General features: G+C 37.5%; 1 protein-coding gene across 4 annotated transcripts in view; it reads left to right on the forward strand.

Moving 5' to 3' along the window:
- The first annotated feature begins 24133 nt into the window (after positions 1-24133).
- The window catches only part of TRPM3 (transient receptor potential cation channel subfamily M member 3), an 814585-nt gene continuing 814057 nt past the window's right edge, over positions 24134-24661 (forward strand). For all 4 annotated transcript variants that reach the window (XM_053702508.1, XM_053702509.1, XM_053702510.1 and 1 more), the window contains exon 1: positions 24134-24420. In XM_053702508.1, coding sequence (XP_053558483.1) covers positions 24331-24420 — 90 coding nt within the window. In that variant the 5' untranslated portion in view covers positions 24134-24330. The remainder of the gene's footprint in view (positions 24421-24661) is intronic.

A 24661-nucleotide genomic window follows, 5' to 3' on the forward strand; every position in this document is an offset into this window, starting at 1 on the left:
TTCAATTTCTTTCCCTTAAGGACCAGGGCTATTTTTACATTTCTGCGGTGTTTGTGTTTAGCTGTAATTTTCCTCTTACTCATTTACTGTACCCCCACATATTATATGCCGTGTTTCTCGCCACTAAATGGAATTTCTAAAGATACCATTTTTTCATCATATCTTATAATTTACTATTAAAAATATTATAAAATATGAGGAAAAAATGGAAAAAAACACACTTTTTCTAACTTTGACCCCCAAAATCTGTTACATATCTACAACCACCAAAAAACAACCATGCTAAATAGTTTCTAAATTTTGTCCTGAGTTTAGAAATGCCCAATGTTTACATGTTCTTTGCTTTTTTTGCAAGTTATAGGGCAATAAATACAAGTAGCACTTTGCTATTTCAAAACCACTTTTTTTCAAAATGAGCGCTAGTTACATTGGAACCCTGATATCTGTCAGGAATACCTGAATATCCCTTGACATGTATATATATATTTTTAGAAGACATCCCAAAGTATTGATCTAGGCCCATTTTGGTATATTTCATGCCACCATTTCACCGCCAAATGCGATCAAATAAAAAAAAAATGTTCACTTTTTCACAAATATTTTCACAAACTTTTGGTTTCTCACAGAAATTATTTACAAACAACTTGTGCAATTATTGCATAAATGGTTGTAAATGCTTCTCTGGGATCCCCTTTGTTCAGAAATAGCAGACTTATATGGCTTTGGCGTTGCTTTTTGATAATTAGAAGGCTGCTAAATGCCACTGCGCATCACACGTGTATTATGCCCAGCAGTGAAGGGGTTAATTAGGGAGGATGTAGGGTTAATTTTAGCTTTAGTGTAGTGTAGTAGACAACCCCAAGTATTGATCTAGGCCCATCTTGGTATATTTCATGCTACCATTTCACCGCTAAATGCGATAAAATTAAAAAAAAACGTAAAATATTTCACCATTTTAGGTTTCTCACTGAAATTATTTACAAATAACTTGTGCAATTATGGCATAAATGGTTGTAAATGCTTCTCTGGGAACCCCTTTGTTTAGAAATAGCAGACATATATGGCTTTGGCGTTGCTTTTTGGTAATTATAAGGCAGCTAAATGCTGCTGCGCACCACACATGTATTATGCCCAGCAGTGTAGGGGTTAATTAGGTAGCTTGTAGGGAGCTTGCAAGGTTAATTTTAGCTTTAGCATAGAGATCAGCCTCCCACCTGACACATCACACCCCAGGATCCCTCCCAAACAGCTATCTTCCCTCCCCCATCCCACAATTGTCCCCACCATCTTAAGTACCCGACATCCCCGCCCCCGACTCTCTTCAATGCTCCATCGATGGCCGCCCACCCGCCTCCCACGTCAGCTCCCACCCACCAACGATTGCGGCCATCAATGCCGGTGCAGAGAGGGCCACAGAGTGGCTCTCTCTGCATCGGATGGGGGAAAAATGTTATTGCAGGATGCCTCGACATCGAGGCATCACCGCAATAACTGTAAAGCGGCTGGAAGCGATCAGGATCGCTTCCAGTCGCTTTAATCCCCAAAGTCGTACAGGGTACGTCGCTGGTCTTTAAAGACCAGGTTGTGTGCGACGTACCCTGTGTCGTTAAGGGGTTAAAAAAACAACTTTTTTATTGTGAAATAATAGCAGTCAGTTTCCCTCACACGTGTGCGCTCCAGGTCCTGCCAGGGCACAGTGTCACACCAGTGCAAGTCATATCTACTAAAACAGTAGTGTACATACATTTAAAAAAAAAACAAAAAAACTTTTTTTACTGTGAAATAATAGCAGTCAGTTTCCCTCACACGTGTGCGCTCCAGGTCCTACCAGGGCACAGTGTCACACCAGTGCAAGTCATATCTGCTAAAACAGTAGTGTACATACATTTAAAAAAAAAAACACCTTTTTTATTGTGAAATAATAGCAGTCAGTTATCCCAGTGTGTGTGTTCTATATTACAGATCTAAAAGAGATCTATACATATAAGTCTACATCTAGCCGTCTATTAATGCCATGGGGGCATCTGGTATTCAATTTAACTATCCAAAAAACTTCTCTTTTTAGGAGTTTAGCTGTTCTATCACCTCCTCTGGCATCTTTTATTATTCTTTCAATTCCTTTAAAGGAAAAGTATGTAGTGCCTATGCCATGTTGGTGAAAATGTTTCGCCACCGGGGTCTTGGGTTCTTTTTCTAATAGGGATAATAAATGCTCCCTAATACGATCTTTTAACGGGTGTGTAGTAATGCCTGTATATTGCTGAAAGCAAAATTGGCATGTAATAAGATATATCACATACTAGGAGGTACAGTCTACTCTCTGTTTAATTGTGTAAGTTTCATTTGTATTGGTTGAGGTGAAAGTATGAGTTTTATCGGTAAAGTCACAACTTTTGCAAGGCCTATGACCACATTTAAATGAGCCTGGGTTAAGACTCAACCAATTATTTTGGGTTTGCGGTTTCTCTGAAAATGTTTTATTAGTTAAGTCACCAACTCATCTTACAGATCTTATAATATTGCCTACTAAACTGAGTGGAGAAAACACTGCATTTTTTATTAGTTAAGTCACCAACTGATCTTACAGATCTTATAATATTGCCTACTAAACTGAGTGGAGAAAACACTGCATTTTTTCCACTTCCTTGTTAATTTGATCAAGTTTAAATTTGTTATAACCCCTTTTTTCAAGTCTGTTTGTTAATTCATTAGCTTCTAGTTTGTACATCTCTAAGTTAGAGCAATTTCTACGAAGCCTCAAGTATTGGCCTTTAGGTATGTCCTTCTTGAGGTGTGGGACATGGCATGAATCAGCTCTTAGGATGGTATTTTTTGACGTAGGTTTCCTATATGTCGATGTGATTATATCTAGATTGGAGAGATCAACTCTGAGTTTCAAGTCTAAGTAATCTATGGACTGAATTTCACTATTGTGTGTAAAAACTAGGTTAAATTGATTGTTGTTGATATAAGCCATAAATTGTTCAATGGTATGCTCATGTTGTGTTCTGTCCCATATGATTATAAGGTCATCGATAAAGCAACCATATAATTTGATATTATTCTTAAATGGGAACTCAGGTAAAAAATTACCATCCAGCCCATGTAAATATTGGCATAAGCCGGGGCGAATTTAGCCCCCATGACTGTGCCACATTTTTGTAAATAATAATCACCCTCATCTACAAAATAATAATGTTTTAGTAAGAACTCTGTAGTTTCTACTATAAATGTAATGAAACCAGTGTCTAAATCTGTGTGTCTAAGTAGCATTTCATTAAGTGCTATGAGGCCTGTTGTATGGGATATACTTGAATAAAGAGCAGCTACATCTATTGTGAGCCAGGTGTATTCACAATTCCATTTGACATTGCTAAGTTGTTGAATTAAGTGACCGCTGTCTTTAATGTAACCCGGTAGGGATTGAACAATCAGTTGTAATATGTGGTCCAGCCACAGCTTCCCAATCTCTCACATAGGGAGCCTTGGCTGGCCACAATTGGTCTCCCCGGTGGTTTAGTGAGGCTTTTATGGATCTTTGGGACAATTCTGAAACTAAGAATAATTGGAGCTTCAATCAGAATAAAGGATGTGAGTTCATCCGTCATGTATCCTTTTTCCCTAACTGTGTCTAAGTTGCTTGTTTTTGTTTTCAAATTGTTACCCTTCGATACAGTACATCTTGCTTTTTTGTCTCATCAGGATGGTCTGACTCTGCCGTGCAGGTGTTGCTAATATGTTGCCACTTGGTTGCTTTCCAAAAAAAAAAAAAATTCTTTCTATGGTTTATTAACCCGGCACACAGACTAACAGACCACCCTTTTTGAAACCCATAGAATTTATGGCTCATTTCAATGGATGTATTTATTGATGGCCATTATTCATTCATTTTTTTATTTTTTTATTTTGTAATCGTTTGTTTTATATATGCATCATTTTGTTTTCTTACTCACTGACATTTTATTATATTTAATTCTTTTGATTTATTTTGTATTGACAGAACTCGCATACAGTTCACTGTTATTTCCCTATTTTTGTTTTATTGCCATGGTACTGCATATTTAATAATTTTTTATCCGGTATATTTTATGTGAGTCTCACTTAACTTCCGGTGTTATTATTATCACCATTATTTTCAATATTGTGTTTAGAGTACCGCATTGTGACCTCAGTGAACCAGCATTAAACTTTCTTTTAATTATTGCGAGTGTTTAAACACTTGGCATGATGTTCTGTGGTTCGGTGACGCCACACTGATTGACTCATAATATAGCTCCTCTAGGATTGGTGCAAACTAACGGCTTGATTTAGAGTTGGGCGGTAGCTGTCAAAACCAGCGTTAGAGGCTCCTAACACTGGTTTTTACCGCCCTCTGGTATTTGGAGTCAGTCAGGAAAGGGTCTAATGCTCACTTTGCAGCCGCGACTTTTCAATACCGCAAATTCCCCCTACGCCATTTGTGTATCCTATCTTTTCAATGGGATCTTTCCAACGCCGGTATTTAGAGTCTTGGCTGAAGTGAGCGTTAGAAATCTAATGACAAGACTCCAGCCGCAGAAAAAAGTCAGTAGTTAAGAGCTTTCTGGGCTAACGCCGGTTTATAAAGCTCTTAACTACTGTGCTCTAAAGTACACTAACACCCATAAACTACCTATGCCCCCACATCGCCGCCACTCTAATTAAATTTTTTAACCCCTAATCTGCCGTCCGCACGCCGCCGCAAGCTACGTTATACTTATGTACCCCTAATCTGCTGCCCCTAACACCGCCGACCCCTATATTATATTTATTAACCCCTAATCTGCCCCCTCAACGTCGCCTCCACCTGCCTACACTTATTAACCCCTAATCTGCCGACCCGACCGCGCCGCTATTATAATAAAGTTATTAACCCCTAATCCGCCTCACTCCCACCTCAATAACCCTATAATAAATAGTATTAACCCCTAATCTGCCCTCCCTAACATCGCCGACACCTAACTTCAAGCATTAACCCCTAATCTGCCGACCGGAGCTCACCGCTACTCTAATACATTTTTTAACCCCTAAAGCTAAATCTAAATTATAATTATATTGTAGCTATTTTAGGATTTATATTTATTTTACAGGTAACTTTGTATTTATTTTAACCAGGTACAATAGCTATTAAATAGTTAATAACTATTTAATAGCTACCTAGATAAAATAATTACAAAATTACCTGTAAAATAAATCCTAACCTAAGTTACAATTAAATAAATAAATTAAATAAACTACCTACAATTACCTACAATGAAACCTAACACTACACTATCAATAAATTAATTAAATACAATACCTACAAATAACTACAATTAAATAAACTAACTAAAGTACAAAAAAAAAACATACAATACCCCCCCAACATTACAACCCACCACCCACATACCCCTAATCTAACCCAAACCCCCCTTAAATAAACCTAACACTAAGCCCCTGAAGATCTTCCTACCTTATCTTCGCCATGCCAGGTTCACCGATCCGTCCTCCGAAGTCTTGATACAAGCCTCCGAAGTCTTCATCCAAGCCCAAGCAGGGGCTGGCGATCCATAATCCGGCTGAAGTCTTCTATCAAGCGTCGGCTGAAGAGGTCCAGAAGAGGCTCCAAAGTCTTCATCCTATCCGGGAAGAAGAGGAGATCCGGACCGGCAGCCGCGACTTTTCAATACCGCAAATTCCCCCTACGCCATTTGTGTATCCTATCTTTTCAATGGGATCTTTCCAACGCCGGTATTTAGAGTCTTGGCTGAAGTGAGCGTTAGAAATCTAATGACAAGACTCCAGCCGCAGAAAAAAGTCAGTAGTTAAGAGCTTTCTGGGCTAACGCCGGTTTATAAAGCTCTTAACTACTGTGCTCTAAAGTACACTAACACCCATAAACTACCTATGCCCCCACATCGCCGCCACTCTAATTAAATTTTTTAACCCCTAATCTGCCGTCCGCACGCCGCCGCAAGCTACGTTATACTTATGTACCCCTAATCTGCTGCCCCTAACACCGCCGACCCCTATATTATATTTATTAACCCCTAATCTGCCCCCTCAACGTCGCCTCCACCTGCCTACACTTATTAACCCCTAATCCGCCTCACTCCCACCTCAATAACCCTATAATAAATAGTATTAACCCCTAATCTGCCCTCCCTAACATCGCCGACACCTAACTTCAAGCATTAACCCCTAATCTGCCGACCGGAGCTCACCGCTACTCTAATACATTTTTTAACCCCTAAAGCTAAATCTAAATTATAATTATATTGTAGCTATTTTAGGATTTATATTTATTTTACAGGTAACTTTGTATTTATTTTAACCAGGTACAATAGCTATTAAATAGTTAATAACTATTTAATAGCTACCTAGATAAAATAATTACAAAATTACCTGTAAAATAAATCCTAACCTAAGTTACAATTAAATAAATAAATTAAATAAACTACCTACAATTACCTACAATGAAACCTAACACTACACTATCAATAAATTAATTAAATACAATACCTACAAATAACTACAATTAAATAAACTAACTAAAGTACAAAAAAAAAACATACAATACCCCCCCAACATTACAACCCACCACCCACATACCCCTAATCTAACCCAAACCCCCCTTAAATAAACCTAACACTAAGCCCCTGAAGATCTTCCTACCTTATCTTCGCCATGCCAGGTTCACCGATCCGTCCTCCGAAGTCTTGATACAAGCCTCCGAAGTCTTCATCCAAGCCCAAGCAGGGGCTGGCGATCCATAATCCGGCTGAAGTCTTCTATCAAGCGTCGGCTGAAGAGGTCCAGAAGAGGCTCCAAAGTCTTCATCCTATCCGGGAAGAAGAGGAGATCCGGACCGGCAGCCGCGACTTTTCAATACCGCAAATTCCCCCTACGCCATTTGTGTATCCTATCTTTTCAATGGGATCTTTCCAACGCCGGTATTTAGAGTCTTGGCTGAAGTGAGCGTTAGAAATCTAATGACAAGACTCCAGCCGCAGAAAAAAGTCAGTAGTTAAGAGCTTTCTGGGCTAACGCCGGTTTATAAAGCTCTTAACTACTGTGCTCTAAAGTACACTAACACCCATAAACTACCTATGCCCCCACATCGCCGCCACTCTAATTAAATTTTTTAACCCCTAATCTGCCGTCCGCACGCCGCCGCAAGCTACGTTATACTTATGTACCCCTAATCTGCTGCCCCTAACACCGCCGACCCCTATATTATATTTATTAACCCCTAATCTGCCCCCTCAACGTCGCCTCCACCTGCCTACACTTATTAACCCCTAATCTGCCGACCCGACCGCGCCGCTATTATAATAAAGTTATTAACCCCTAATCCGCCTCACTCCCACCTCAATAACCCTATAATAAATAGTATTAACCCCTAATCTGCCCTCCCTAACATCGCCGACACCTAACTTCAAGCATTAACCCCTAATCTGCCGACCGGAGCTCACCGCTACTCTAATACATTTTTTAACCCCTAAAGCTAAATCTAAATTATAATTATATTGTAGCTATTTTAGGATTTATATTTATTTTACAGGTAACTTTGTATTTATTTTAACCAGGTACAATAGCTATTAAATAGTTAATAACTATTTAATAGCTACCTAGATAAAATAATTACAAAATTACCTGTAAAATAAATCCTAACCTAAGTTACAATTAAATAAATAAATTAAATAAACTACCTACAATTACCTACAATGAAACCTAACACTACACTATCAATAAATTAATTAAATACAATACCTACAAATAACTACAATTAAATAAACTAACTAAAGTACAAAAAAAAAACATACAATACCCCCCCAACATTACAACCCACCACCCACATACCCCTAATCTAACCCAAACCCCCCTTAAATAAACCTAACACTAAGCCCCTGAAGATCTTCCTACCTTATCTTCGCCATGCCAGGTTCACCGATCCGTCCTCCGAAGTCTTGATACAAGCCTCCGAAGTCTTCATCCAAGCCCAAGCAGGGGCTGGCGATCCATAATCCGGCTGAAGTCTTCTATCAAGCGTCGGCTGAAGAGGTCCAGAAGAGGCTCCAAAGTCTTCATCCTATCCGGGAAGAAGAGGAGATCCGGACCGGCAACCATCTTGATCCAAGCGGCATCTTCTATCTTCATCCGATGACGAACGGCTCCATCTTGAAGACCTTCAGCGCGGATCCATCTTCTTCTTTCGACGTCCAACTGAAGAATGAAGGTTCCTTTAAGGGACATCATCCAAGATGGCGTCCCTCGAATTCCGATTGGCTGATAGGATTCTATCAGCCAATCGGAATTAAGGTAGGAAAATTTTGATTGGCTGATGGAATCAGCCAATCAAATTCAAGTTCAATCCGAATGGCTGATCCAATCAGCCAATCAGATTGAGATTGCATTCTATTGGCTGTTCCGATCAGCCAATAGAATGCGAGCTCAATCTGATTGGCTGATTGGATCAGCCAATCGGATTGAACTTGAATCCTATCAGCCAATCGGAATTCGAGGGACGCCATCTTGGATGACGTCATTTAAAGGAACCGTCATTCGTCGGGAAGTCGTCGGTGAAGATGGATGTTCCGCGTCGGCGGGATGAACATGGATCCGGAAGAAAGAAGATTGAAGATGCCGTTGATAGAAGACTTCAGCCGGATCATGGACCTCTTCAGCTCCCGCTTGGATGAAGACTTCAGCCGGATCATGGACATCTTCAGCCCCCCGCTTGGGCTTGGATCAAGACATCGGAGCCAGGACGGATCGGTGTGATACCCGGGGAGGTGAAGATTAGGTAGGAAGATCTTCAGGGGCTTAGTGTTAGGTTTATTTAAGGGGGGTTTGGGTTAGATTAGGGGTATGTGGGTGGTGGTTTGTTATGTTGGGGGGGGGGTATTGTATGTGTTTTTTTTACAGGAAAAAGAGCTGAATTCTTTGGGGCATGCCCTGCAAAGGGCCCTTTTCAGAGCTGATAAGGTAAAAGAGCTTTGAACTTTTTAATTTAGAATAGGGTAGGGCATTTTTTTATTTTGGGGGTCTTTGTTATTTTATTAGGGGGCTTAGAGTAGGTGTAATTAGTTTAAAATTGTTGTAATATTTTTCTAATGTTTGTAAATATTTTTTTATTTTTTGTAACTTATTTCTTTTTTATTTTTTGTACTTTAGTTAGTTTATTTCATTGTATTTATTTGTAGGTATTGTATTTAATTAATTTATTGATAGTGTAGTGTTAGGTTTAATTGTAGATAATTGTAGGTATTGTATTTAATTAATTTATTGATAGTGTAGTGTTAGGTTTAATTGTAACTTAGGTTAGGATTTATTTTACAGGTAATTTTGTAATAATTTTAACTAGGTAGCTATTAAATAGTTATTAACTATTTAATAGCTATTGTACCTAGTTAAAATAAATACAAAGTTGCCTGTAAAATAAATATTAATCCTAAAATAGCTACAATATAATTATAATTTATATTGTAGCTATATTAGGGTTTATTTTACAGGTAAGTATTTAGCTTTAAATAGGAATAATTTATTTCATAAGAGTTAATTTATTTCGTTAGATTTAAATTATATTTAACTTAGGGGGGTGTTAGGGTTAGGGTTAGACTTAGTTTTAGGGGTTAATACATTTATTATAGTAGCGGTGAGATCCGGTCGGCAGATTAGGGGTTAATAATTGTAGGTAGGTGGAGACGACGTTGGGGGCGGCAGATTAGGGGTTAATAAATATAATATGGGGTCCGCAGTGTTATGGGCAGCAGATTAGGGGTACACAGGGATAATGTAGGTAGCGGCGGTGTACGGAGCGGCAGATTAGGGGTTAATAATAATATGCAGGTGTCAGCGATAGCGGGGGCGGCTGATTAGAGGTTAATAAATATAATATAGGGGTCGGCGGTGTTAGGGGCAGCAGATTAGGGGTACATAGGGATAATGTAGGTAGCGGCGGTGTACGGAGCGGCAGATTAGGGGTTAATAATAATATGCAGGGGTCAGTGATAGCGGGGGCGGCAGATTAGGGGTTAATAAGTGTAAGGTTAGGGGTGTTTAGACTCGGGGTACATGTTAGAGTGTTAGGTGCAGACTTAGGAAGTGTTTCCCCATAGTAAACAATGGGGCTGCTTTAGGAGCTGAACGCTACTTTTTTGCAGGTGTTAGGTATTTTTTCAGCTCAAACTGCCCCATTGTTTTCTATGGGGGAATCGTGCACGAGCACGTTTTTGAAGCTGGCCGCGTCCGTAAGCAACGCTGGTATTTAGAGTTGCAGTGGCGGTAAATATGCTCTACGCTCCTTTTTTGGAGCCTAACGCAGCCATTCTGTGAACTCTAAATATCAGCGGTATTTAAAAGGTGCGGGGGAAAAAAAGCATGCGTAGCTAACGCACCCCTTTGGCCGCAGAACTCTAAATCTAGCCGATAGTTTAAAAGCTTTCACGGTCTTGTTCTAACTAGCCTCCGAAGAAGCGCATCCACGCATGCATGAAACGCGTCAGGCGTTCCTGACTGTGACCTCATTATTTGTAACTTATTTTGGACTGCTAATACATTTTGTTATCCAGCATTGATCTACTTTTGAGTCAGCGCATCCTTTTTCTACAATTTAGATATATATTGCACCAAACAAACATTGTTAATATATATATATACAGTATATATATATATATATATATATATATATATATATATATATATATATATATATATATATATATATATATATATATATAAATATATACATATATATATAAATATGTATTTATGAATGCATAGAACATATTCTACTATGTGAAGAACATTGGAATGTGAAATATTTATATTTTCATGTCGCGTTGGCACACTTGAGAATATGTTATTTTGTTTTGCTTCATTAACATCTGTGGGGGAAATTGTTATCGAGTGTGCAATATTCTAAGTTCGGCTCTTTACATGCATGGGTTAGCGCGCAAGCGAAAACTGTTTACTTTCAATCTGTAATATGAGTGCTTCTCGACGTGTGCAAAAAGCTTACTTCTAGTAGAGTAAGTGCTCAAGCTGGAGCATTAAATACCACTCCACTTGTTATCTGGCCTTATGTGCTCATTTGATAATTTAAATCACTGTGTAAAACTCTATATAGTCTAAGTATAAAATAACCTTTTACCATCTTGGGAAATAATGCTCAGGTGCACAAATTATATGGACTTGCAGGGTTTGGCAGCCTTGAACCATCTATCCCCCTTAACCTTTTAGTCTCACAAGTGATTTAGTGTAATTTTTGGGGGTTAAAACGGTACAGACATGGACCCTTTGACAGTTGGAAACATGTTTGCACCTTATTTACCCCTAAAAGGTGTAATTATGACCAATTAAGTATACAACCACAGCAGTTGTTCACAAATGGACCACAACCGTACCATATTTCTGACAGTGTATGTATATGAATATATTTGTATGTGTGTAGATATATGTGTATGTGTGTCTACATATGTGTATGTGTGTCTACATATGTGTATGTGTGTCTACATATGTGTATGTGTGGCTACATATGTGTATGTGTGGCTACATATGTGTATGTGTGTCTACATATGTGTATGTGTGTCTACATATGTGTATGTGTGGCTACATATGTGTATGTGTGTCTACATATGTGTATGTGTGCACGCACATACACATACTTACAAACATACATATACACACATATTTAAATACAAAATGTTAAAACTATTCTGAAAAACGTAGGGTTTGTTTACATTATTGGTGCTAGGGTTGTCAGTTGTCCAGTTTTCAACCAAACAGAGAAGTAATTTATCAGGCTGTACAGAACAATCTATATAAACATACCTGACACTTAAATGCCAAAACACTGCTCTGGGTGTATTATGTGCTCTTTTTTTTACTGGTAATGGGAGTTAAACCACTGCTCCGTGTGCACTACTGGAAATCATATGAAGCACTATTATGTGTGTATTATTGGCAGCCAAAGGGATAAAAGCATCAGCAGTGAAAATTATATATGATGGGGGTCAAGCATGGTGCCTAAGGTACAGTTTTGGCAGGGGCCATTGCATGACCCCAGTTCCAACGATCCCACCTACGACTTTTGTTGTCCAGAAATTTTGTGAAGAACAGCTGGCTGGTGCTAAGTGCTTTTTACCTCCATTTTGCTGCTTATTCACATACTTCTTTATTCTGTTTTACAGTGCATAAAAACGTAGTTTCTTTTTTTAGTAAATTGGTAGTTACTAGAGTAAATTATCAAATAGTGGATATGTTTCTAAGGGTCTGATTATAAAATATTATTATCCTTGTAGATAAATTGTAGTGCAGACTTCACTGGGGCTGAACCCACTGAATGATCAAAGAAAAATGGCAGAACCCTCCATCACTGCAAGATCTCTCACAGGATTCTAGACAGGAAAATGTTGCTATACTTGTCTAAGGGGTGTTCACTACATTTCTTTATGTCAAGGAGAGACAAGCCCAGTGCAATAAAGCACTGCAAGATATGAGAGTTTTGTTACACTTTTTATTTTAGATTACTTTATACTTCAGGTTGGGTTATTTCAGTATTATTGTTTATATATATATATATATATATATATATATATATATATATATATATATATATATATATATATATATATATATATATATATATATATAAATATATATAAAAAAAAATATATATATATATATATACATATATATATATATATAATATAATAATGTGTATATTTCTGTGTTTCTTTTACAAATTACATTGCACTTTGTACTTTGTTGTAAAATAAAACACATCTTCAGAAAGTGGGAGGGACAGGGCAGTTCCCTTAGCTGAACAGGGGAGTTCCCATGGTATGTCTGAAGTCTTGTGAAATGCTGTAAGCATTTTAAACAAGCTTGTCTCACTGAATTATCTCGCCAGCTATATGTAGGTGAAATTTGCTAAAAATTCACAATACATTTATTTAATTGACAGAAAAGTAATATATACTAAACTAATGTAAAAAACAAGTTAAAATGTAGTGAAAACATTTAATTTTAATTTGTGTTTGCTGTAAATTGAGACTTCTATCAGTCCCAGGTGTTCTCCAGTTAACTTTTGTCTCCCCTGTGAAATTCTGTATTCCAGAGATCCTTATTACTCTTTAATTAAGGCACCTCTCATCTCTCTGGGGCTTCAAGGTTCCTCCCTTTTTCTTAAACAATTCAGTGAGTTCAGCCCTTGTGAAGTCTGCACTATAATTTATTTCCAAAATGTAGAATATTTGCCTATCGGGCCCATAGAATCTAATAAAGCTCTCTGGGAAACTGAAGCCTTCAATTTTTTAGTTTTATTTTAAATAGAAGAAACACAAAGTGCAATGTAATTTTTAAACTGGTAATAAATATACAACAAAGTTTGAGCCTTATTTGTTAAAGTTAAAAAGAAACTGTGAAAGCATAATCAGAGTTTTAAAAATCACAATCCTAAATACTCTGTTATATTCAAAATAAAATACAAAATAGAAAGTGCAAAGTTTATATGTAATAAAACGTAATATGAAACATGCAGGATCCTGACCTTTTGGTTTAAAGCTTACTTGAGTTGAATTACAACAGCACAAAAAGGAACATTCCCATTCGCGCATGTATGCTACTGCACATACCTCCAATTCTCTGGTGTATTCAGGCTGCCTTACGGAGTGGTACACTTGTACCTTTGTTCCGTTCTCACTTAGAGATGCATCAGTGTATTCTGAAATTCAACCTGGTGTGCATTGTGCAGTAAACACTTCCAGGTTAGGGCAATACTCGGTCCCCCATCCTGCCTGCGCTTCCGGTCCATTGCGCTAAACTCTGCAGTCTCCCCTAATACCTCCATGCTCATTCAGGCCAAAAGACTGAAGCAATGCAATAAAAATGGAAATGAGAAGCACGGAGTGTATTGCGTGTGAAGAGTAATTTATTGGATGGATGATCCAAAGTAAAACAAAGAAACAAAGTATTGGAGGGTTATACCCTCGGGGTAAAAATACAGGTTAATACAGTAAGGGGCTATCACATACTATGGCTGATGCGTTTCTGCATTAGCCTTATTCATAGCCAAGCCCATAGCTTTGATTTTCCCTAGAATTGGCAGATGTATAAAACACAATCAAATTTGGACTTAACTATCTAAGGTACCAAACCTGGACCACTGCCAATAATAACTTCCATAACTACATTAAGATAAAAATAAAATACAGTTTTTAGTTTATAAACTGCAAAAAGATGTTAAGTAGTTTAATTGACTGTTATTTTTTTTCTCAGTGGTGTGCACTTGATCACCAGCACTCTACAACTAAAAATTGAGATGCTGAGCTACCAAACATTCTGTATTTTCCAGAAATGTCATAATTTGGGAGCTCAACCCGCTGTACCTCTTTCTTCTTCTCTATTTATGTCCTGATTTTGCTGACAATCTATACAGACCTACACACATGCCCCAGCGCTGCCCTGCCATACCCACTGACGGCTCCAGCTGTGCCCTCTATCACCCAACAACAGTGACCACATACTCTCCACAACATGACCAGCCCCACAATATATCACTATCAGACCAGCCCCACAGTATCTCACTATCAGACCAGTTCAAGTGTGCCTCTGACCTGCCCTGAATCCACACACAGACTAGTCTCCTTGTCCTGGATGTGAATGATCATAGACATGAAGACAAAACACAATTAATTAATTAATTAATTAATTAAAAAAGTAATAATTTGCTTCTATTTGCAATGTAAAAGATCATTATTTTTTATTCATCTTCCATTAAATTCCATTAAATATACATGATACAAAACAGAGATTAAACATAAGATCTAAACCATCAAGCAGACCTAGAAGCTGTATAAATATAAGCAAGAAGCATGACACAAGCTTTATAGCTATTTCTAACAGGTTTTTTATCAATTAGAAGTTACAATGTTTTTTTCTACCTGATTTTCACAAAAGTGAAAAGGATTTTTGATTATTCAAATTTTGAAAAATCAATGACATTTCTAAGACTTCATTTATTATTTTAAAACTTTAATTCCAATCACTGCAGTAAATGCTAAAGTAAACCAGGCAAGATTATGTTTTTCAGTGCAACTAAACATAGATTTTGGTGAAATCTAGGCTTGTCTAGCTTCCCTGTATTGCTGTCTGAAGTATAAACATAATTAATCTTCAGGATTGCCTTACACTGTGCAGTTTTGCATTCTACTATAGCATTTGTCATTACCACTTCTGCTAAATGTCTGTTTAATGTAGCAATTACTTTGTCTGTAAAGAAATGCATTTGCAGTCAACTCTTGAATCTGCTACCTTCTAATTTCAAATGGTTTTGCTTTTTCTGGTTAGTTTTACCCGAATACATAAAAAAAACGTCCTTAATATATTTGCTTAATCAAATTTACACAATATTTGCAAACATTTTGTTACGTAGTATGTGTTATTCCTACAAAGCATTGCTTGATAATGGGCTAGATTACCAGTTGAGCACTATTTATCGCTCCCACTTTAACTTCGCCAGATGGAGGTTTTTTGCGTGCATCGGATTGTGCTAGTGTTACAAGCTGAAAATAAAAAGTTTTCAACCAAGCGTAAACCTGACGTGTGCAAAAAAAGTATTGCTACTGCCTTAACTTCTCCCATAGACTTCATGGAGCGTAAAAACTGCAAAAAACCCTAACACCTATACTTGCGAGCTAACCCGACCATGTATATTCAAAAGCGCTAAACCTAACATGAAATATTAATATTTCACATTTCCATGTTCTTCACATAGCAGAATATTTCCTTTTGATTCATGAAAAAAAAAATATATATATATATACCAATAACTACATATCTATTTCTATAGATATATGTATAGATATCTATTTTACATGAATAGTATCAGATATATAGAAACAGTGGCACAACTTCGTGGATCGGAAAGGTCACAGGTACCACCAGACCCTGTTGGAGAAGCCCAGGACATGGAGAAGAACCAGAGCGTCAGCAGGGGGGCATGATGATAGCAGGACGGGCGCAAGGACAAAGCTGCTACGTCAGAAAGGGGGCGCAGCCCAACCAACCAATTCAATCAGCACACATTGTTGGTGCGCTAGTCTGCATTAAAGTTTAAGGAGCAGCAGCAATCATTAGCTTGCCACGCTTACTGAACAGGTAAAGAACATGCAGTTTGGCTGTGAGTAGCGCAAAGTAGCTATGCACTTAAAGCAACACTTCCAGGTTTCAAACGTTTTTTTTTCTGGTGATGTCCAGTAATAAAAACTTCCTCTTCTCTCCTTGTATGCGCTCAGCACTAGCATTTGGACAGCCCTCTGCTATGTTAGGAAAGTGCTTTCATGTAAGAATCCTATTATATATGAAGTTATCTTTAGGTTCTATATGAATTTGATGCCTCTTATGTGGCCACAGTTATGAAAAATAATAATTGTACAGTATGTTTAGTTTTGTGGGCTGGTGGAGGAGCGTAAGTGTGCTGATTGTAAGCCAATTATTTATATTCATTTATGTACTGAATGATATGGTTCAGATTATTGTATACCCTGCTGTATGATAATGAAACTTTATAATGCCCAGTGCATGCTGTGTATAAAATGCTATATTTACTTGTCAGCAATTAATATGTTGAAGTAAAATCATATAACTTCCAACGCGCACAAAGAGCAGCGAAACACTCCTTATCGCTAGCACTCCACTCGTAATCTAACCCAATCAAACAATATACCATAAAGCCTCTTCTGCATTTGTGCACACTTTTGGAAAATCTTGAATCCTTTTATGCAGTGTATTTCAGTAGCCTTGATAGTCTTAGTTACTTTAAATAGTAATATAGGGGGAATAACATGACCCGTGTAAATCACGTTTTTTTTAGTTTTTGCAAACTTTTATATTTAAATGTTGACGTGTTTTTAATCGATTATGGACTAAAATATCTACTTAAATAGAATTCATAATGCTATTAATCTGAACAAGAGCCACTGGACCACAAGCTGTAAAATAGCCGCTAATCTTAATGATTTACCACTATATTTGATCAGAAGTATCAAATTCTCTTTATGCAGTGCCCTTTTATTGCAATAAATGCTGGTGGTACTTTAGGTAAAAAAATTATATATATTTTTTTCTCATTTGACCACAACATATAATTCCAGTTGCACTTAAAGGTGATTAAAGGTAAAATTCAGTCACTGCGATTTGTGGTTTGGGTTCAGTGAGGACTTCTGTTATGCAAAGACACATAAACATAGAAACATAAACATAGATATTGACGGCAGATAAGAGCCATAGGCCCAGCAAGTCTGCCCGACCTTACCTAACAGTATAAACTTATCTAGTTCGTAGGATAGCCATATGCTTGTCCCATGCATTTTTAAAGTCCCCCACAGTGTTTGTTGCTACTACCTCTTGAGGAAGTTTATTCCATAAATCAATCACTCTTTCTGTAAAGAAGTGATTCCTCAAATTACTCCTGAATCTACTACCCTTTAGCTTGAACTCATGACCCCTTGTTCTTGAATTTTCCATTTTATGTAAAATACCCACAGCCTCAGTTTTACTAAACCCTTTAATGTACTTGAAAGTTATCATATCATATCACCTCTTTCCCTTCTCTCCTCTAAGCAATACATATTTAGGTCATTGAGCCTATCCTGGTAAGTTTTATTTTTTAGACCATGTACCATTTTGGCAGCCCTCCTTTGCACAGATTCAAGTTTGTTAATATCCTTCTGAAGATATGGCCTCCAGAACTACACACAATACTCAAGATGAGGCTTAACTAATGATCTATAAAGTGGCATAAGAACCTTACTATTTCTGCTGCAAGTACCTCTACCAATACATCCAAGCATTCTGCTGGCCTTACTCGCTGCATTACTACATTGTTTACTAAGTTTTAAATCATCTGAAATAATAATTCCCAAGTCCTGTTCCTCATCTGTAACAGTCAGTAAAGTGTCATTGAGTCTGTAATTAACATTTGGATTTTTCTTCCCTAAATGCATTATTTTACACTTTGCTGTGTTAAACTTTAGATCCCAGTCGTTTGTCCAATCCTCCAATTGTTGTATATCACTTCTCATTTTGTCTACCCCCCCCCCCCCCCCTGGAACATCCACTCTGTTACACATTTTTGTATCATCTGCAAAGAGACATACTTTCCCCTGTAGCCCTTTGCTGATATCGCAGATAATATGTTAAACAAAACAGGCCCCAGAACTGACCCCTGAGGAACACCACTAGTAACAGCCCCCTCTGCTGAATGAACTCCATTTACTAAGACACTTTGTTTTTTGTCCTTTTAACCTCTGTGATTATCTTGTATCTAAGCCTCTGCAAACTGCCCCTTTATTTCAGTTCTTTTGACAGACTTGCAGTTTAGCCAATCAGTGCCTGCTCCCAGATAACTTCACGTGCACGAGCACAGTGTTATCTATATGAAATACATGAACTAACACCCTCTAGTGGTGAAAAAAATGTTAAAATGCATTCAGAAAAGAGGTGACCTTCAAGGTCTAAGAAATTAGCATATGAACCTCCTAGGTTCAGCTTTCAACTAAGAATACCAAGAGAACAAAGCAAAATTGGTGATAAAAGTAAATTGGAAAATTGTTTAAAATTACATGCTCTATCTGAATCATGAAAGTTTATTTTGGCCTAGACTGTCCCTTTAATACATGTTTTACCTCTGTAATTACCTTGTATCTAAGGGGCCGAATTATCAAGCTCTGAATGGAGCTTGATGCCCCTGTTTCCGTGCAACCCTTCAGGCTCGCCGGAAACAGCAGTTATGAAGTAGCGGTATAAAGACTGCTGCTCCATAACTTGTCCGCCTGCTCTGAGGCTGCGGACATCAATCTGCCCGATCCTATACGACACCCCCTACTAGCGGCCGCAAATCTGCAAGGTGCGGCATTGCACAAGCAGTTCACAAGAATTGCTTGGGCAAAGATAAATGCCAACAGCGTATGCTGTCGACATTTATTGATGTGCGGCAGACATGATACGCTACATTGTATCATGTCCGCTCGCACTTTCATAAATCGGCTCCTAAGCCTTTTCTGACAGCTCCCTGATCTCATGACTTAGTATTTATTATATATTGACCACTTAGTGAGCACAATGTTATCTATATGACTCACATCAACTAGCACTCTCCTGTTGTATAACGCTAATAAAAAAGCAATTAATTAAAAGAGGCAGAAATTTAGAGGTTTAAAGTTATAAAGTATATTAATATAACAATGTTGGTTGTGCAAAGCTGGGGAATGGGTAGTAAAGGCTTTATCTATCTTTTTAAACAATACAAATTGTTGTGTTGACTGTCCCTTTAAATACCTAAACAGTTCAAAACAACTTGCCATATAGTCATTTATAAACCTGCTGGAGCAGTCTATATGAACATCCAAAAAGTAAGAAAGCCACTATAATGAATTACGGCACACACTTTGTACTAGCGAGCACTCAAATCAGCTGCCTATTTAAAAATTAAAAAAAATGAACCACACCTTTATTGGGAGTAATTTTAACTCCCCTTCCTCCCACCTAAACTATAGAATGCCCTGTAATTGGCCGCACATCTGGGCCCTACAATTACATTGATCGGTTTTCCTGCATTATGCCATTCAAAAGATCAGCACAGGAACACCTGGGCTTATGGGGTATGCAAGCACTCGCGCACAACAGGCACTAACATTGTAACCAATATTTTTATTATTGATTACTATTAAAAACTTTAAAAAAAAATATATATATACCGGAGTTGTAGGTGGTCAGGAAAAACTCCATTAAGCTAGTATTTTGAAAGATTTTTTTAACAATTAAAAAATATATATTTAATGAAAATATGAGTTAAACGTATAGTAAATGCATAGGGCATGAACACAATTTGAGAGATTTTTCCTGTGTTTACTGTCTCTTTAAAAAATAATCTAAAGGTGAGGGATAAAATAGAATCTAAAAAATAAAAATAAAAAGAGTCCAATGCTCCCAACTGTCCTGCATTTTGCTGCATAATCCCAATTTGTGAAATCTATCATGCTTTCCTATCTCCTGCCCTATGTTTATATAAGAAAATCAGAGAGATCCTAAAACGCACCCAAAAATGCCCTCCCATGCCCCCGATCTACCATAACTCAGGCCATGGTGCACCTTGCCTCATATAAAAGCTGGAAAACGTTTTGAGACTGGGTAAGTCTGCAGATTTGCATTTATTGTCGATAAATAGTTAAATATATGAGCTATGAATTCTGAAAAGGCTCAACATAAGAATTGTAGACATGAAAAGGGTGCAGTATGAGAGTTAATTATGGTGTAATTCTAGTCTCACATTAGCTATGAGAATTACAGTTTATTTTTGTTTCTGAGTAATTCTATAAATGTAAACTAATTAGGAGTGGGTGGGAAGATGGGGAGGGAGGAAGGGCTGGGAAAAGGGTGTGTTTTAGGCAATATTTCTTCATACTGTAGAGAGCTGGGATTCAGGACCTTTTTATTGCTGGAGGTTTAAGAGAAGGAAGGTTGGGAGTCTGTTGAGCACAAGGTTAGGATGGTTATTTCTGGTGAGAGAAGAGGGCAAAGAGGAAGAGTGGGAGTGAGTGATTTAATTTTCATCTGTAAGGAGAGAGTGGGGTAGACACACACAGAACAGAACACTGCTAGTTAAGTGAGACAATGTATTTGTATGATGTATTATGCTTTTGCTAAGGACAGGTCTATATGTGCTGATAGATAGTGGGATTCAGAGCTGTGTCAGTTACAAGGAAAGGGAGATAGTGAATATGCAGTTGATGCTTAAAGAGAGACAACACTAAAGCTATCTGGTCCCAGCACATTTGTAGATCCATTGCATATTTGTATACATTATTATTATTATTATTATTATTATTATTATTATTAGGCAAAAACCTCTGGTCAAACTACAAAGTTAATATTTTAATAATAATGTATTGGAAAGTATTATAAAATTATATTGGTACCTAGCCCCATTTATAAAATGATTTCATGTTTTTGTTTAAACTTATGTGCTGGGATATGGAGTAATTTTGCTGTTGTGTTTTGAGTAAATTATCTCTGCCATAATACCATTAGAGCAATGGTATAGCATTCTTTTCTTGGTTTGGGGGAAGTATATATAGAAGTTAACTATATACAATGCATTAAGCATAATGCTTTAGTGCAGCCAGTGCAACAATTGTATGAAGAAATGTTGTGACTAGGAAAAAGCAGTTGAGCTGAAGGAATTGTTTTCTGCAGTGCTGGTACACAGACAATGCAGTATTGCAGTGAGCAAGGTCAGTAGAATGCTTGATTGTATAGGTAGAGGTATTTGCAGCAGGAATAGTAAGGTTCTTATGCCACCTTACAGACCACTAGTTATGCATTATATTCAGAAGGATACACATAAATTGGAGTCTATTCAAAGGAGGGCAAATGGTACATGGTCCAAAATGTAAAACTTACAATGAAAGGTTCAGTTACCTAAATGTGTAGCTTGGAGGAGAGAAGTGGAGATATGGTAGAAAGTATATTGAGGTGCTTAAAGGGACACTGAACCCAAATTTTTGTCTTTCGTGATTCAGATAGAGCATGCAATTTTAAACAACTTTCTAATTTACTCCTATTATCAATTTTTATTCATTCTCTTGCTATCTTTATTTGACAAAGAAGGCATCTAATCTAAGGAGCCAGACAATTTTTGGTTCAACACAGTGGAGAGCACTTGTTTATTGGTGGGTGAATTTATACACTAATCAGCAAAAACAACCCAGGTTGTTCACCAAATATGGGCCGGCATCTAAACCTACAATCTTGCTTTTCAAATAAAGATACCAAGAGAATAAAAACCATTTGATAATAGGAGTAAATTAGAAAGTTGCTTAAAAATGCATGCTCTATCTGAATCACACAAACAATTTGGTTGTGTCCCTTTAATAAAGTTAAGGCTGAAAAAGAGCAACACAAGAACAAGGGGTCATGATATCATGTTGAAAGTTAGCAGGTTTAAAAGTAATATGCAGAATCACTTCTTTACAGAAGGGGTAGTTGATTCATGGGGGTCTATTTATTAGTGTGCGAGCAGACATGATCAGATATTGCGGATCATGTCCGCGGCACATTGATAAATGCCAGCAGCACACGCTGTCGGCATTTATCATTGCACCTGCAGTTCTTGTGAACTGCTGGTGCAATGCCGCTCCCTGCAGATTCGCGGCCAATCGGCTGCTAGCAGCGGGTGTCAATCAACCCGATCGTATTCGATCAGGTTGATGTCTGGCGATGTCTGTCCGCCATCTCAGAGCAGACGGACAGGTTATGGAGCAGCAGAAACACTGGGCAACAAGCTCCGTATGGAGCTTGAAAAATATGGCCCATGGATTGAACTTCCATTAGAGGTAGTAAAGACCAAAACTGTGGGGGGACTTCAAGAATGCCTGGTATACACATACGGCTATACTGCAAACTAATTAATCTTATATAGGACATGGGGCAGACTTGTTGGGTATATGGTTTTTATATGTCAAAATATATTTCTATGTGCAGGTATTTGAAAGCAATTAGTAACCTAGGTGCTATCACAATGAAGTTGGTATTATTTATATTGTATATAATATGATCAATGATTTCACTGGTGATGTCACTAATATGATGAAAATGCTCACCCTCTGCTATTTTATATTTTATATCCAAGCATAAGGACCCACTTGTCTCATTCTTTTGATGTCAATAAGCTGTCACTTTTTAAAATAAGTACATATGTTGCCACTGATATTTATATATTTGCTGCTTTTTTTACTATCCCACATCCCCACCCCCACCCCCACTGGAAACATTTCCACAGATGCCTTTGTGGCGCAGTGTAAAATCAGTGTAGTGTGGAATATTGGACTGAAATTTACAGCTGGGAAAAGGTATACAATTAATTTATATGTTCTATTTTTACTATTTCACTTGGTATCTTTGTTTATTTCCTATAAACAGTCTGTTTGTAGTATCATTCAGGATATGACACTGACATGCCCTGTGTCCTAGATAATTAATGAAGTAATAAATGTTTTGCAATGTGCATTTTCTTTTAATTCTGTTGAACTATTTTTAAGCTCGTGAGTTGAATGCATAACCAGAACCCTCACAGACTGATATGGTAACATATGTAAATGATTCAGATCTGTTATAGAAAAATTCCTTCTCCTGAAACTTAGATATTCCATTCCATTTGATAACTGTATTTGTTGTTGAGAATATCAACTGAAATGATCTAGTAATCTTTACATGCCAGGATATTACATTTCCTTTTTTATACAGTCTAAGATAATCATTGCTGAATATATTGAGATGTGATTGTGAATAAAAGAGGAGATGTGAATCAAAATGACAACTTTGGTTGCTGGCAATGAAATACAACACTCTACATAGGCTGACCATATTGCCGCTTTAAAAAGGGACACATATGAAAAATACATAAGGCAGGGTTCTCATAATGGAACATTATTCCAAACCATTTCTTTAAACAGCCCTGACATATGTATTTTTCATGTGTCCCTTTTTAAAGCGGCAATATGGTCAGCCTAACTCTACAACATGATTTTATTCTATTAAGTTACACAAGGTTGTGCTGCATGAGAAAAGGACGTTTTCCTAATCTGCCCCTGCAATTCATCTACATTCAGTTTAAATGTAATAGTCTTGTTTAAGGCACTGTCAACTTTTCTCACATTTCTTCTTAAGCTATTTATGACTAGGTCTCTATGGATTAGATTGAAATAGGTTAATAGGATTCGCTATAGATCTTTACCATATTACTCTAAAACAATATTTTAGCTACAAAAATAAATAGAAAATATTCTAGCTAGTGCTTAGGATCCAGAATCAATGCAATGTGTGTGTGTGTGTAGAGTGAAATTGAGAAAATACAGCATGTGTAACTGGAAACAGTGAAGAAGAGAAGGAGGGGAGTGAAGGAAAGACACAGATGTATTAGAAGAGGTAGATTTTTCATGCAGGCTACCCCCTTTCCTTTAAAATAGTGCAACCCTCCCCTGAGCAGCAGGCTGATTGCTTCCATTCAGCCACATTTGGTATGCATGAGCACTGCTGCTGCAAGACAGGAGGCTGTTTTGTTTTTTTTTTTTAAGGAGGATCAGGAGCTAAAAGCAAATCCACTTTTCCATCCTTCCAAGTTCCAGGGAGAATCAGCCGTACGGAATTGCTATAAAGCCGGTGTGGACTTGATAAATGTGGGATGTCAGATTGGCCAGGGTTCTTTTGTTCTGTTAAGGTCTCTGAAGGTTTAAGATTCATTTTTCCATTGGAATATTATAAAGGGTCATGAGTCAAATTGATGCTCCCCGGCCTCTGAACTGGACCATTCGAAAGCTGTGCCATGCTGCCTTTCTCCCTTCTGTCAGACTTCTTAAGGTATGGATGTGAAATAATGATTTGTACAATTAGGAGCTCACCAAACGCTACTGAATATTTTATTACAGCTGTAAGTGTGTCACTCTGTCAGATGCTATGCTGCAACTTTCTTACTGCAGATTAGAATAGCCTGTAAGCATCCTGCAAACAATTGTGTGTAGGGTTAAAACTGGCGTAAAATGGAAAACAATTCTGTTTTTGTTTTTTTTCCTGAACTGTAAATATTTACATATCTTATTAG

The sequence above is a fragment of the Bombina bombina genome, chromosome 2, assembly GCF_027579735.1.
Source record: "Bombina bombina isolate aBomBom1 chromosome 2, aBomBom1.pri, whole genome shotgun sequence".
Lineage (NCBI taxonomy): Eukaryota > Metazoa > Chordata > Amphibia > Anura > Bombinatoridae > Bombina > Bombina bombina.